At 44.5% G+C, this 16,921-nt stretch overlaps 1 protein-coding gene across 4 annotated transcripts in view; it reads right to left on the minus strand.

Moving 5' to 3' along the window:
- bcorl1 (BCL6 corepressor-like 1) overlaps positions 1-16,921 on the minus strand; it is a 41,053-nt gene that overhangs the window by 2,192 nt on the left and 21,940 nt on the right. The window contains exons 1-10 of one of the 4 annotated variants that reach the window (XM_021561061.2): positions 15,948-16,068; positions 6,581-6,671; positions 3,799-6,453; positions 3,281-3,413; positions 2,672-3,130; positions 1,986-2,194; positions 1,461-1,718; positions 1,015-1,181; positions 666-811; positions 99-176 (exon numbers count right to left, since the gene is read on the minus strand). In XM_021561061.2, the coding sequence (XP_021416736.2) occupies positions 99-176; positions 666-811; positions 1,015-1,181; positions 1,461-1,718; positions 1,986-2,194; positions 2,672-3,130; positions 3,281-3,413; positions 3,799-6,453; positions 6,581-6,586 (4,111 nt within the window). In that variant the 5' untranslated portion in view covers positions 6,587-6,671; positions 15,948-16,068. Of the gene's footprint in view, positions 1-98; positions 177-665; positions 812-1,014; positions 1,182-1,460; positions 1,719-1,985; positions 2,195-2,671; positions 3,131-3,280; positions 3,414-3,798; positions 6,454-6,580; positions 6,672-14,385; positions 15,171-15,815; positions 16,069-16,921 lie in introns of those variants that run through there. The other 3 variants (XM_021561059.2, XM_036942881.1, XM_021561060.2) reach the window with 3 other exon arrangements.

Below are 16,921 nucleotides of genomic sequence, written 5' to 3' on the forward strand. Positions count from 1 at the left end.
ATATACACTATGCATTCTAATCAAGTCATAACACAGATAACAGTGGATGCAGAGGTCAATGGTGAGGAAAAGAAACCAATCAAGCGAAGGTTTCTTACCAAACACAGAGCTGCTGTAGAATTCCCATGGCAGGCTGGGGTCCTGGTCACTTCTCCCCTCCAGGTCTGTGAAGTATTCTGAAACAAAGAACATTCAGGGTCAGATTAAAAAAAGGCCACCAAACACTACCCTGTGACGTTCTGAACCGGACAGACTCCTGAGTGAGCTCCAGAGCGGCGCAGCGGTCTAAGGCACTGCATCTCAGTGGTAGGGGCATCGCTACAGACCCTGGTTCGATTCCAGGCTGTATCACAACCGGCCGTGATTGGGAGTCCCATAGGTCGGCACACAATTGGCCCAGCGTTGTCCAGGTTTGGCCAGTGTAGGCCGTCATTCTAAATAAGAATTTGTTCTTAACCGTCTTTCCTAGTTAAATAAAGGTAAAATAAAAATCTAATGGTCTGCTTTCTGGTGTAAATCTGGAAACATCAAACAGCATCAGGCACTGATATGAATGACAATAAGATCAACAAAATGAGTAATCCTCCAATGCTAGTGATCTGTGACAATGTTGTGTGATGTCAGTCACAGGGGTCAAAGGTTAAGGAGATGACAGGTTAGAGTACCTTTGAGGAAGGTCTTCATGCTGGGGCTCTGGGCCAGTTTGACCACTGTCTGCCCAGAGTAGGTGGCCAGGGTGGGGTCTGCCCCGTGGTTCAGCAGCATCCACACCACAGGTAGATTATCACTGGCTACTGCGTCATGGATGGGCCTGACAAAATACAATCGCACAAATGTGTTACTTTTCACTTCTTCAACTAACATACAGTTCAACGGATCTCATATAAGCCAAGCTTGAATGTTATATTTTATGCAACAGATATAGTAATTTATTGCAGGCATAACCCTTCAGCTCAGGAGTGTATGGCAAACAATATCCTCATTAAGTCTGTTCAGTAGTGCTTAGAAGCTCACCGTGTTCCGTCCTGGGCGCTGCAGTTGACGTCGGCGCCGTACTTCAGCAGCACCTGGACGATATGGCTCCAGCCTCGAGAGCAGGCCTCGTGGAGAGCTGTGTAACCTGCGTTGTCACGCCGATTGACCTCCCGCACATCCTTCTCCAGACAATAGTGCACCACATCCTACAGAAAATAGAACACTTGAACTTGTCTTTTCCTACTAGCCATGACTTTGCTGATAACTACTTTATTGAGGTAACCTTTAGCTACTTAGGTATTTTAAGATGAATGCATTAACTATAAGTCGCTCTGGCTAAGAGGGTCTGCTAAATGACTCAAATGTACATGTAATGTCAATTCATGTTTGATAAACTGAATTCTGTTTGGGGTTAGGGTCTGGTATGAGGTGTAGGGCCCACCACACCTGAGTAATGGCAGGGGGAAAGTGCAGTAGAGCAGTACCTGGTAGCCCAATCGGGCGGCTCTTTGTAGCAGAGTTTCCCCGGCGTTCTTGTTGACAATGAGCCGGCGAACCTCTGGAGGAACAGGTCTGCTAGGAGGAGACTCTGGTGCCCCTCCTCTTCCTTTCTTACTGGCTGGAGGGGAGGCCGGGCCCTTAGGGGTGGCCGGGAGGCCTGCTGGTTTCTTAGCGTTGGGGCTGTCATCATCAGTTGCCACAGAGGTAGGGCGCTTGCCCAAGCTGGAACGCTTGGTCTTGAGCTGCATTAAAAAAAAAAAACTGGGTAATGAGAAAGTCGTGTGTGACAGAGTGTGACAGCAAGGACAAACGGCCTCACATTCTGCGCTGGAGGAAATCAGCTGCCAGAGCACAAAATACGTAGTACAGATATGTGCCACAAGGGGGCACCACGAGCCAAGCTTTTAGGCTCATCACGGCCCACTGTATCTCACAACAAGGATTTGTTTGACAGGAAACAGAAACTCCAGATCTATGGCCTCTGCGATGGATGCTGCTAAACTTCCTACCTTCTTGGGCTCGTTTGTGTCACTCAAGTGCTTGCTCTTGAACTTCCTCTTCCCAGAGGGCTTGTCGCTGGGCTCTGGGCAGGCCTCTCTCTCCGGGCGCCGCACCGACCCTGAGCGGGTGAACGAGGGCCTCCTGTGACCAGGCTCTGGGCTGGCGCCACGACAGGTCAGTGTGGCACTGAGGCGTGGGTACATGCCAGTCCTCAAATCTAGCACAACACAGGAAAGATTAATGTTTATAAGCAGTATGTTGGGTGGTAAATGTTGGTGTGGTCTCATGCTGGTGAGGATGACCAGCTGTGTACAGACAGGCTCATATAAAGCCACAATATTTGTTTGGGCAGACTTCTTGTATAATCTTCACACTTGGTAGTGGATGGCAGCTAGAGGCACAAACAATGAGACTAGCCCCTTCACAGTAAACATGCCTTCCATCTCTGCTGAAGTGTGCCATCCAAAATAAAGAGTGCATGCATTAATGGCACATACATGGATGATTTCACATAATAAACTACAAATAGAGGGAAGCTACTGTATTCAAAATCAGTTATACTGTTTACAGTTATATTCAGTCACTCAACTCTACCCAACTTTGCATTGTGTAAGGCCCACTGTGTAAGGTCCACATCCAAACAAACCTTTAACTGCACTGTCTATTTTATTTTTCATTTCCAGGTGAACCGTACCTGATCGAGTACCCTGTCTGGTGAGGACAGATCTTTCCTCCCCCTCTCCGTCTCCATCCTTGTCCTTCTCCGTGATATACTCCCCATTCTGATACTTCCTGTTCCGGCAGCGGTTCCGTTTCTTGCGTTTCGGGGTGTCTCCCTCAGTGCTGGGGACGGGCCTGGCCCTGCACTGTTCAGCCTTCTCAGGCAGGGGGTTGGTGCGCGGTCTGCCCCTGGGCCGGCGGGGTGGCTGGGGGGGTGGGTATGTAGGGGGAGGAGGAGTTGAGGGAGGTGGAGGAGAGGGAGTAGCGAAGCCCCAGTCGTCCAGCCGAGCCTCATCAGCCCTCCGCCGGCCCCTCCTCAGCCTGGGGGTGGAGCTCTCGGAGGACGCTGGCTCCTTACTGGGTCTGCCAGGGCTGCTGAGGGAGACTGGGGTCTCAGATCTCTGGGGACTGAGGAGAGGACTGCTCACGCTACCTGTGGAACCCACATCAAAAACAGACTCACTCACAGCGCTCTAAAACAAAGTGGACAAGAGGAATCGTGACGAAGGACTTCTGATTAGATCTTTGGCTGAGGTGTAGTAGGTGAAGTTCGATTCTAGACTGTCACAAGAGACAGACCTACCTGGTTTGTTGTGAGCAGCCTGCTTGTTATCAGTCGGGCTGCTCGTCTCCTTGCGAGTGTTCTCCCCCTCATCCCTGTGTGGGGATGGTTCCACCAGCGACAGACTGTGCTCCAGTACAGGTACACATGGTTTCTTCCGTGGCAACACACAGGGGACAAAGTGAGTGCACTAAATAGACCATTCAGGTAATCGATCATAAAGCTTGGATGGTGATGGAGAGCATACGGAGAAACAACTGGACTGTATAAAACACTGAATTGCCTTTTTGTATTTCAAATCAGTATACTTGAATCCTAATGCAATAACACAGGTAGGTATGTTTTGACGCGCGGTTGATATTTCACAGATTTTTTAAAATGATGTTATAAATGCGGATGAGTCAAGTGTGTGAATGTAGTGGTTTTTCTTTCTTTGTTCAGCCAACAAAAGACAATCATGCCATTGAAAACAACACATAATCAAAGCAACTCATCTAAATGGAATTCTAAATATGCGAAACAGCAGAATAGCAACTTACCTTTTTGGGACTTGGTTCTTTCTTCACTGGAGTGGCTTCCTGGTCGTGCTTTTTCTTCACTGGAGTGGCTTCCTGGTCGTGCTTTTTCTTCACTGGCGCCGCAGACTTCTCCTTTGCCGGCTTCCTTGGACTAGGGGGCTTCTTCTGTTTGCTGATGGCAGCTTTTGCTTTGGTGGGAGACTCCTCTTTAATTCCATTTGTCTTCTCCACCTCGGCTACCCCTGCACACTGCCCAGTGAGGATGGATAGGGCAATCCCCTCCAATTTAGCACGGGGAGCGAGACCAGCAGGGGCCATATTCTCCTCCTTCATCGTTCCTCCCTCCAACTCCTGGGCCAATTTGCTGTCCATCCTGTTTCTGTTAGCTGAACCACCGCTTCTAAAGGCATGGGGGTGGCTGGTGCTGTTTGCAGAGACCTGTATCTCTTTGCCACCTGCCTGCTCCCCCAGTTTAATATGTTTCTCAGTACTCTTTTCTTTGGACTCAGAGACACTTGTTTTCTCAAGTTTGTTCATAACTTGTGTGGAATCCCCTTGAAAGGAAAGTGTCTCGTTGGTCTCCACAGATCTGATAGGTGGGCATCCAAAAGCAGCCGTCTGATGTAACAATATGTCCTGGCCCGCAGTGTGGGAGCTCACCACTTCAGGCCTTCTGGATGCCACAGGTGCTAGATGGGAGTATCCCTCGCTAGTCAATGCAGTGGTCTCTAGAGCTTTCTGCTTCACTATGGACTCAAGGTTGGACAGGGGGGACTTGGTTCTGTCCCACTTTTCGGCTTCCATTCTGGACGGGCTTTGATGGGTACCCTGAAATTTGGGACCATCTGAACCTGTGGCCCCCTTGACCTTGGGAGTCCCTTGAATGACCTTTCTCTGAACAGAAGCACCTTGGTGAGGAAGAAGTGCTGGTCGCTGCCATAACGGCTTGAGGACAGTGAGGGAGTATGGGATTGCTGCTTTGACACTTCCAGATTTCTGATGAGAGTGTGAGTTGGCAGAGCCGGGCAGAGCTGTGGCGAAAGCCCCCTTAGAGGGACAGTTTTGTGTTACAGCTGGGCTGGTACTGTTAGGGTGCTTGATACCATATACATGCTGGTTGCCCTTAGTCATGAATGATGCCTTCTTTCCCCTTGAGGCCAGGTGTTCCCCTTGGTCAATGATAGAGATAGTCTCCTGTCTAGCGAAAGTCTGGAACTCGTCCTCAAAGGACCCCTTCCCATCTTTGCTACGCAGGGTGGAAGCAAGTATGGGGCTGGCCACACCTACATAGGTTCCTGGGAGGTTATTAATGGGGGCTTGAGAGGAACCTTTGACCCAGGATGAGTTGGGTTCCAAACCCTGATGAGTTAGGGGCCTACTAGCCTGCTTTAGAGTCCCATTTCGCTGGGTGTTGGGTAGGATGGGGTATGGCGCGGCAGAGCCATACGTGGCAGTATGGGGCCTCTTTGGATGGAGGGCTACTTTCTGACGTGCTTTGTTATGGAGATGCTCTGTGGTGGCAACCGTGTTTGGAGGGTCTTTGACCGTTTTTGGACGCTTTGACTTGGCGGACAGGTCGAGGGGCACATCTCTTGCTTCAGTCGGGCATGCAACTGCATGGTCATCAGCAGCAGATGGAGCTTTCAGTTTTAGAAAGCCTACGGATGTCTTGTCTGCACTGCGGTGCGTAAGGTCTTTCTCCACATAGTTCAGCAGCCTGCCCTGAGTGGTGATGCTGGCCAGTGTAGGGCCACAGCAGATGGCAGCGGAGGGAGACAACGTGAAGCGGGTTGGTGCGGCAGAGCCTAATGCTGGGTGCTGTATTGGGAGCGCAATAGTGGGAGAGGCCACCACTGAGGCGATAGTGGATTTATGCTCCCTCCCAGCTTTGGAGCTCTTGCTACTGGACGTCGAGTTACATTTGAGTTTGGGTGTTGAGTTGGGTGTTTTCTTTTGAGGTGCTGGACATTGACCCACTGAGAAGTGATATGGATAAGTCTGCAGCAGTGGCGCAACACCAGCAGCTGCGCTTAGTGGTTGACTCCCCTTCTGAAACTGGCTGGCTGTGGCTTCTCTCAATGCTGCGATCTGACCCAATGCGGGTGGAAGAGTGATTTTGCAGAGTGGAGATGAGAAGTTAGTGGAGGGAAGAAAAGTAACAGGCTGGCCTGGTTTAAACAGTGTTGAGCGTTGAAACCCAGCGGGAAGACTAATCACTGACTGGGTCTGAACATGTGGTTTCTTATTGGACGTCACACCACTGTGGCTCGGGTTAACTGGGTCCTCAGAGCTGTTCTTCGTACCACACGGCCAATGATGTGTGGGAAAGACCCTAGGACCATCAGCCTTGGATTTGGGGACCTCTGACCTCTTGTTTTCTCTCTTGTCAGAGCTAATGAGGGGAGGGCCTGACGTTGGAGCATTGTTGTGTTCTTGAGGGGGAGGGTCCACTGGGCAATGGGTGAAGTTGCTAGGGTCTGAACAGACGTTGTCTGGCATTTTACAGTCTGTTGCTGTGCTGGTCTTGTTTTGCTGACTGAGGGGCACATCTCCTCTGAGCTCAGGGGGCAGCGTCTGAGGGGGATTTCCCACCATGCTAGCAGATGCTTTAATCGGAGCACTGATCTCTCTGCTCAATGTGCCGCCATCCCCTACATTCATTGGAGTGGGATCCACCTAGATAACAAGAAAGTTACATTAAGCCCATGTTCACTACTCATGTAATTATCTCCCAGGTAAAGCACCATTGCATCATCTGTGAAGCTGACAGTTCACTCGGTCAGTGTTCAGGCACAAAAATTACCTGCATATGTGTTTCATTAACACAACATTCCTTAGGTGTAGTTGACCTCAGGTCTGCAGCAATGGGGTCTTCCTCTGTATAAGACGCGATGCTGTTGAACAAACAGATAGAAGACTTAGTATGATCTGTGATGATCTGATTGTCCTTTTCTTTAACATGAAACAAAGTTGTGACTGCATTGACCTTTTTTGATCTTGTAAAACGTTCTGAAAAAGACAGTTGTTCTAAAAGAGACAATTGCACATATATTGCATTTTTATTTTCTATTTTTACCAGCCGGCTACCACCCGGTACTCCACCCTGCACCTTAGAGACTGCTGTCCTATGTAAATAGTCATCGAACACGGGTCACTTTTTAATCATGTTTACGTACTGTTTTACCCACTATATATGTATATACTGTAGTTTAGGCTCATTCTATAGAACTACTGCTGAACTCACCTTTCCTATTCATATACCATCTATACACACCATTACACTACATGTTAACGTTTTTAAATGTATATAAATTGTAAAGTATTTTGTCTGTAATGTCTTTCTCGCTATACGTCGGACCCCAATAAGACTAGCTGTCGCCATTGGTGTCGGCTCATGGAGATCCTAATACATCAAATCAAAATGATATACATACATACGCACATACATACGCACATACATACGCACATACATACATTTGAAGTCGGAGGTTTACATACACCTTAGCCAAATACATTTAAACTCAGTTTTTCACAATTTCTGACATTTAATCCTAGTAAAAATGATCGGTCTTAGGTCAGTTAAGATCCCACTTTATTTTAAGAATGTGAAATGTCAGAATAATAGTAGAGAGAATTATTTATTTCAGCTTTTATTTCTTTCATCACATTCCCAGTGGGTCAGAAGTTTACATACACTCAATTAGTATTTGGTAGCATCGCCTTTAAATGGTTTAACTTGGGTCAAACGTTTCAGGTAGCCTTCCACAATAAGTTGGGTGAATTTTGGCCCGTTCCTCCTGACAGAGCTGGTGTAACTGTTCAGGTTTGTAGGCCTCCTTGCTCGTACACGCTTTTTCAGTTCTGCCCGCAAATTTTCTATTGGATTGAAGTCAGGGCTTTGTGATGGCCACTCCAATACCTGGACTTTGTTGTCCTTAATTAAGCCATTTTGCCACAACTTTGGAAGTATGCTTGGGACATTGTCAATTTGGAAGACCCATTTTAGCTTTAACTTCCTGACTGATGTCTTGAGCTGTTGCTTCAATATATCCACATATTTTTCCTTTCTCATGATACCATCTATTTTGTGAAGTGCACCAGTCCCTCCTGCAGCAAGGCATCCCCACAACATGATGATGCCACCCCTGTGCTTCACGGATGGGATGGTGTTCTTCGGCTTTTAGGTCTCCCCCTTTGTCCACCAAACATAACAATGGTCATTATGGCCAAACAGTTATATTTTTGTTTCATCAGACCAGAGGACATTTCTCCAAAAAGTACGATCTTTGTCCCCATGTGCAGTTGCAAACCGTAGTCTGGCTTTTTTTTGGCGGTTTTGGAGCAGTGGCTTCTTCCTTGCTGATCGGCCTTTCAGGTTATGTCGATATAGGACTCGTTTTACTGTGAATATAGATACTTTTGTACCTGTTTCCTCCAGCATCTTCACAAGGTCCTTTGCTGTTGTTCTGGGATTGATTTGCACTTTTCGCACCAAAGTACGTTCATCTCCAGGAGACAGAACGCGTCTCCTTCCTGAGCGGTATGGCGGCTACGTGGTCCCATGGTGTTTATACTTGCGTACTATTGTTTGTACAGATGAATGTAGTACCTTCAGGCGTTTGGAAATTGCTCTTGTGGAGGTCTACAATTGTATTTCTGAGGTCTTGGCTGATTTCTTTTGATTTTCCCATGATGCCATGCAAAGAGGCACTGAGTTTGAAGGTAGGCCTTGAAATACATCCACATGTACACCTCCAATTGACTCAAATTATGTCAATTAGCCTATCAGAAGCTTCTAAAGCCATGACATCATTTTCTGGAATTTCCCAAGCTGTTTAAAGTCACAGTTAACTTAGTGTATGTAAACTTCTGATCCACTAGAATTGTGATACAGTGGATTATAAGTGAAATAATCTGTCTGTAAACAATTGTTGGAAAAACGACTTGTGTCATGCACAAAGTATGTCCTAACCGACTTGCCAAAACTATAGTTTGTTAACAATACATTTGTGGAGGGGTTGAAGAATGAGTTTTAATGACTCCAACCTAAGTTTATGTAAACTTCCGACTTCAACTGTACATACAGTGCCTTGCGAAAGTATTCGGCCCCCTTGAACTTTGCGACCTTTTGCCACATTTCAGGCTTCAAACATAAAGATATAAAACTGTATTTTTTTGTGAAGAATCAACAACAAGTGGGACACAATCATGAAGTGGAACGACATTTATTGGATATTTCAAACTTTTTTAACAAATCAAAAACTGAAAAATTGGGCGTGCAAAATTATTCAGCCCCTTTACTTTCAGTGCAGCAAACTCTCTCCAGAAGTTCAGTGAGGATCTCTGAATGATCCAATGTTGACCTAAATGACTAATGATGATAAATACAATCCACCTGTGTGTAATCAAGTCTCCGTATAAATGCACCTGCACTGTGATAGTCTCAGAGGTCCGTCAAAAGCGCAGAGAGCATCATGAAGAACAAGGAACACACCAGGCAGGTCCGAGATACTGTTGTGAAGAAGTTTAAAGCCGGATTTGGATACAAAAAGATTTCCCAAGCTTTAAACATCCAAAGGAGCACTGTGAAAGCGATAATATTGAAATGGAAGGAGTATCAGACCACTGCAAATCTACCAAGACCTGGCCGTCCCTCTAAACCTTCAGCTCATACAAGGAGAAGACTGCAAAGGAGAAGACTGCAGAGATCTACAGCTGAGGTGGGAGACTCTGTCCATAGGACAACAATCAGTCGTATATTGCACAAATCTGGCCTTTATGGAAGAGTGGCAAGAAGAAAGCCATTTCTTAAAGATATCCATAAAAAGTGTTGTTTAAAGTTTGCCACAAGCCACCTGGGAGACACACCAAACATGTGGAAGAAGGTGCTCTGGTCAGATGAAACCAAAATTGAACTTTTTGGCAACAATGCAAAACGTTATGTTTGGCGTAAAAGCAACACAGCTGAACACACCATCCCCACTGTCAAACATGGTGGTGGCAGCATCATGGTTTGGGCCTGCTTTTCTTCAGCAGGGACAGGGAAGATGGTTAAAATTGATGGGAAGATGGATGGAGCCAAATACAGGACCATTCTGGAAGAAAACCTGATGGAGTCTGCAAAAGACCTGAGACTGGGACGGAGATTTGTCTTCCAACAAGACAATGATCCAAAACATAAAGCAAAATCTACAATGGAATGGTTCAAAAATAAACATAGGTGTTAGAATGGCCAAGTCAAAGTCCAGACCTGAATCCAATCGAGAATCTGTGGAAAGAACTGAAAACTGCTGTTCACAAATGCTCTCCATCCAACCTCACTGAGCTCGAGCTGTTTTGCAAGGAGGAATGGGAAAAAATGTCAGTCTCTTGATGTGCAAAACTGATAGACATACCCCAAGCGACTTACAGCTGTAATCGCAGCAAAAGGTGGCGCTACAAAGTATTAACTTAAGGGGGCTGAATAATTTTGCACGCCCAATTTTTCAGTTTTTGATTTGTTAAAAAAGTTTGAAATATCCAATAAATGTCGTTCCATTTCATGATTGTGTCCCACTTGTAGTTGATTCTTCACAAAAAAATACAGTTTTATATCTTTATGTTTGAAGCGTGAAATGTGGCGAAAGGTCGCAAAGTTCAAGGGGGCCGAATACTTTCGCAAGGCACTGTACATACATACATACATACATACATACATACATACATATAGTATCAGTCAAAAGTTTGGACACACATACTCATTCAAGGGTTTTTCTTTATTTTTACTATTTTCTACATTGTAGAATAGTGAAGACATCATCAAAACTATGAAATAACACATATGGAATCATGTCGCAACCAAAAAACTGTTAAACAAATCAAAATATATTTTAGATTCTTCAAAGTAGCCACCCTTTGCCTTGATGACAGCTTTGCACTCTTGGCATTCTCTCAACCAGCTTCATGAGGTAGTCACATTTGCATTTCAATGAACAGGTTTGCCTTGTTAAAAGTTCATTTGTGGATTTTTTTTTCCTTCTTAATGTGTTTGAGCCAATAAGTTGTGTTGTGACAAGGTAGGGTTGGTACACAGAAGATAGCCCTATTTGGTAAAAGACCAAGTCCATATTATGGCAAGACCTGCTCAAATAAGCAAAGAGAATAGACAGGCCGTCATTACTTTAAGACATGAAGGTCAATCAATCTGGAAAATGTCAAGAACTTTATTTTTTCCCCCAAGTGTAGTCATAAAAACCATCAAGCGTTATGATGAATGCCTGGGTCTCATGAGGACCACCACAGGAAAGGAAGACCCAGAGTTACCTCTGCTGCAGAGGACAAGTTCATTAGAGTTACCAGCCTCAGAAATCGGCAATTGAAGCCCAAATAAATGCTTCACTGAGTTCAAGTAAAAGACATGTCAACATCAACTGTTCAGAGGGGACTTCGTGAATCAGGCCTTCATGGTTGAATTGTTGCAAAGAAACCACTACTAGAAGAAGAGACTTGTTTGGGTCAAGAAACACGAGCCATATGGACATTAGACCAGTGGAAATCTGTCCTTTGGTCTGATGAGTCCAAATTTGAGTTTTTGTTCCAGCCGCCGTATCTTTGTGAGACGCAGAGTAGATGAACGGTTGATCTCCACATGTGTGGTTCCCACCGTGAAGCATGGAGGAGGAGGTGTGATGGTGCTTTGCTGGTGACACATTCAGTGAGTTATTTAGAATTCAAGGCACACTTAACCAGCATGGCTACCACAGCATTCTGCAGTGATACGCCATCCCATCTGGTGAGATGCCATCCCATCTTAGTGAGACTAGCATTTGTTTTTCAACAGGACAATGACCCAAAACACACCTCCAGGCTGTGTAAGGCCTATTTGAGTGCTGCATCAAATGACCTGGCCTCCACAATCACCCGACCTCAACCCAAATGAGATGGTTTGGGATGAGTTGGACAGCAGAGGGAAGTAAAAGCAGTCAACAAGTGCTCAGCATATGTGCAAACTCCTTCAAGATTGTTGGAAAAAAATTCCAGGTGACTACCTCATGAAACTGGTTAAGAGAATGCCAAGAGTGTGCGAAGCTGTCATCAAGGCAAAGGGTGGCTACTTTGAAGAATCTCAAATGTAACAAATATTTTGATTTGTTTAACACTTTTTTTGTTACTACATGATTCCATATGTGTTATTTCATATTTTTGATGCCTTCACTAATATTCTACAATGTAGAAAATAGTAAAAATAAAGAAAACCCCTGGAATGAGTTGGTGTGTCCAAACTTTTGACTGGTACTGGACATACACTACATGACCAAATGTTTGTGGACACCTGCTCGTCAAACATCTCATTCCAAAATCATGGGCATTAATATGGAGTTGGTCCCTCCCATGATGTTGGGCAATTAGGCCTGGCTCGCAGTCGGCGTTCCAATTCATCCCAAAGGTGTTTGATGGGGTTGAGGTCAGGGCTCTGTGGAGGCCAGTCAAGTTAATCCACACCGATCTCAACAAATAATTTCTGTATGGACCTTGCTTTGGGCACGGGGGCATTGTCATGCTAAAACAGGAAAAGGCCTTCCCCAAACTGTTGCCACAAAGTTGGATGCCCAGAATTGTCTAGAATATCATTGTATGCTGTAGCGTTAATATTTCCCTTCACTGGAACTAAGGGGCCTGGCCTGAACCATGAAAAACAGCCATGGAAACCCATTTCATGAAGCTCCAGACGAACAGTTATTGTGCTGACGTTGCTTCCAGAGGCAGTTTGGAACTCTGTAGTGAGTGTTGCAACCGAGGACAGATGATTTTTACGCGTTACGCTCTTCATCACTCTGCAGTCCCGTTCTGTGAGCTTGTGTGGCCCACCACTTCGTGGCTGAGCCATTGTTGCTCCTAGACGTTTCCACTTCACAATAACAGCACTTAGTTGACCAGGGGCAGCTCCAGCAGGGCAGATATTTTACGAACTGACTTGTTGGAAAGGAGGCATCCTTTGAAGGTGCCACGTTGAAAGTCAATGAGCTCTTCAGTAAGACCATTCTACTGACAATGTTTGTCTATGGAGATTGCATGGCGGTGTGCTCGATTTTATACACCTGTCAACAGCGGGTGTGGCTGAAATAGCCGAATCCACTAATTTGAAGGGGTGTCCACATACATTTGTTAGGTATACTGCACTGTTGGAGCTAGAAACATAAGTATTTTGTTGCACCTGCGATATCTACTAAATATGTGTTCGCAACCAATAACATTTGATTTGGATTTGATTTTTCATCATAGTGTCATTGGCTCAATACACCGAACCTGGTCAAATGCCTCATTCTTAGGTCATGAGTCTTGCCATAGAAGAGGTTAGCAAAATAGCAGTTACCTTATCTTGTTAGGGAACGAATTAGCCAGCCCTTTGCTAACGCTACTATACATTCCTAACAGTAGCATTAACTCATGTTAAGTTGGCACATCTAGGATAGACATCACTGTTTAGTGATTTTTTGCGCTTTTTATTGAGAAATTGTTCAATAGTTTTCTGTGTGAAAGAGAAGCTTGATGAGGTGAGATGCCACACTGTCCTCAGTCACAAAATCCAAGAAGGTAAATTGATTGTTTAAGTTTAAAAAATTGACATTATATTACTTTATATAATTTTTAATTTTATGTTATATTCATATTGTCAAGAAACATCCAATATTGGTACAAGGCATATTTGCCAATAACTTTCACTTACTCCACATGTATACTTTGTCATTTAACTATGGGTAGGCAGGCCTATTTGCATGGACATAAAGATACTAACATAGGAGTTGGGAAATTGTCACATATGGCTTGATACTTGGAAACCATATTTCATGATCTCTCTCACAGTTCTCCTTTACTGTTGCACGGATGGACATGGTCAGTGCTGACCAAGCCATGCACGCTGCAGCAGAGTGGACTGGCTGAGACCATGGAGAGAAGTAGAAACATGGTAGGCAGGTGGGGGAAGGGGTAATGGTTTCCTCACTACCCTTCATGATACATCATTTTGAAATCCCTCTCTACCCAACTCATTCATGCAGCCTTAACCCTCAGCTCATTTCCAGCTCATGTTAGAAATCAATCTGAGGGGCAAGGAGAACCTGGGGATGATGCCATATAATGTAATACACATTCTTAATCTTAACTAGAGATACTCTATTACTCAAGAATGAATTGTAAAGTTGGTATATCTCAAAGCACCGGGAGTAAAGAAGCCTCAACATACACATCTAGCTTCTGTTTCCCTTTGCCTTGAGCCCTTGATCAAATGCCCAAATTCCAAAGTAAAGAGAACAATTAGCAGTGACATCTAAGCAGACAGGCTAAGACACTGTAGGTATCACATGCATGCACAATAATTGAAATCTTCCAGTAACGTTATTCCTACAGAATGTCAACTTCATGAATATATCTGACCGAAAGCAACATGTTAAAAGCTTTCAGACATCCACCCTACCTACACACGTCAACACACCCAATGAGGAAAGGTGAGGCAGCCACCCCACCCGACAATAAATGTGATGACTATAAATGGGTCCGGTATAACTATCCACCAGCAAATATCAGAGGAATGTGCCGGGTGTTGAAATCAGTGTAGTTGGCGAAACATACCCGTACCGGAAAACGTGAGTGACATCCCAGGTAGGCGACATATCTCCGCTGAAATCGTTAAACATGGGCTGAATATAGTTGCACGCATATATAACTGAAAATGAGAGGCTTTTGCATTAATTATCGCGTAACCTCATGTTGCTACTTGCTTATATTGCTAGTTTGTCTTTGTGCTGCAGATACGCCGTCTCCTCCACTGAGTAGCCCATTGGAATGCTAGGACGTATTTTAGAAACATATATTTTGGGTTTAATTTCTCATGCTGTCAGTCTGCACACCATGCTGGTAAAACAAAGTCACAGCTGTCCCAACTATAATGAGGTGGCTATCCCATAGAGTCTTTCGGCTACGTCTAAATAAGAATAAAATAATCTCCCTCTGACTCGAGATGACTTGATCTCCCTCTGACTCGAGACGACTTGTCCGCCTGGTCAACTGACTGCGCAGCCTGGAGCACACATGCACAAAAGAGACGCATCCGAGTGTCAAAGCTATGCATTTGAAAATGCAGAAAATACAGTCGACGAGCGGGGTCGTTTTATTATACTATTTCAACTAATTGAGAAATTGGTTTAATCTCTATAAAACCAACATATTCATGCTAAAACTCCGGGCATCCCACTCGCCCAAAGAGCTGGGGAGCTGTAGTATGATAATCGGCAAGGACGACACTATTGCCTCTCAGGTGATCAGCCTGTCAAAGACAGACTACACATGATCAAAATGGAACCAAATTCACCCTTGATTTTTGAAGCGAGAATGATGCGATAGCACCCAGCACAATAGCCTACAATGCAAGCGTTTCCAATATCTAGAACGAAACGACTGACACGAGAATATCCTTTGCCCTATCAAATACTTACATCGTCCATCCGCACTTGCATGATACATACATTATGTGCCTAACGACTGTCACATAATGAAGCCAACATCAATCAACAGCCAAATATCGCGGAATAAACATTCCAAACTCCAATGACTATATTATTTAATCATTCCATAGACCACGAGGTACTGTCCATGACGTATTTTACTGATAAATAACATGACTGAAGAAACGATGTAATGATATAACGTTGGACTGTATTGCATAGACTAATATTGATTGTATGAGGAATATATTACACTTTAACTATTTCCTAAGCTAATTTTCTTATGAAAAGTCTTTCAGAACTAACGGAGGGTAGGGCAACAATTTGCACGTAACTTGTAGTTGGCTATTGTAACGTGCACCATACACAATAAGGAAAACAAAATGTAACTCCTGTTCAAAATACCACGAACAATTTTCAGATCCCTGCGCAGCAAAGTCTCCGCAAAGCCAGTATTGGTCTGCATTACACAGTGCTAAGCATGTTTAGACAGGCTACTGTATTTATCTCCGGCCGTGCGACACAAAATGTTGATTTGACTCTTTCATCAGCCCTTACCGAACCGCTTCTGTGTTCAAAGACATGCAAGAGTCCGACCCGAACCGAGTCTTCTCGTCCCTGATACTGAATAATTCGAAAGGTAATTAGCAAGCAAGATAACGATGTCAAATGGCACAAACAATTACAAACCCGTTCGTCCAGGGTATAAATTAACAGTATATATCACGGCTCCAGCGAGAATCAAGTCTTCCGTTCTTGTCGGTTGCTGTTCACTAATCTCGACGGTTTTCGGTTCTGAAAGTCGGGGGGGGGGGGGGGTGTTCGTCAAGACAGTCCGTACAGTATCTCGGTCTACGGTCTGGTGGGAGAGAGGGGCAAGAAGGTGGACTGATAGTCTGGGACTTGTAGTGTTTGGCTATCCACGCCCAAACGATACATAGCACGCAGTGGGAGGAGTAAGGACTACAGGTACCAGCATGCAACGCAGTACACCAGCCGCTCAAGGGGAAAGGGGGATCGCAACGGTGCGCTAAACTGAAAAAGCTTACCGAATTAACAAAGTGAAAATGAACATTTTCATCATAAAGACACCGAGTTATATTGAATGAATGCACGAATAACAATAATATATAATCCAATAAATGGAAGTACCCCTACGGATGATGGTTGTATTTATGGACTAAAGCAGGCCAACAAAAAAGAGTGAGAGGTATTAGTTCTAGAGCAGCGAATTAACACGAGGGACCAAGATCTTGGCTGGTCTGTGAAGAGAAAATACTCACATTTCACTGTGTAGTTATGTTATGGAGTCTAGAGCTGGGCGATATAGACAACAATCCATATCGCAATAAATTGCCTGAATAAATGCAATAACGATAAATAGAAAGATAAGTGTATAACATTAATGTGCACCTCCTTTAAAAACAAATAATTATCATTTAAACTACAATTACTATTTTGATGGTTTTAGCCATCAATTACTTGTCACCTTTAACAATCACCCATATTAGCAAACCTATTTAATTCTAACTTCACATTTCTCTAGTATAGGCTACATGTTGTAATGAATGATATCAGCAAAATGCCTGCGATAGGTGTTCGTATCGATCATTTTTGGTTTATCTTCCCAGCTCTAATTGTGTACCCATCATTATCATATGAAA

Source organism: Oncorhynchus mykiss, chromosome 14, assembly GCF_013265735.2.
Source record: "Oncorhynchus mykiss isolate Arlee chromosome 14, USDA_OmykA_1.1, whole genome shotgun sequence".
Taxonomy (NCBI): Eukaryota; Metazoa; Chordata; class Actinopteri; order Salmoniformes; family Salmonidae; genus Oncorhynchus; species Oncorhynchus mykiss.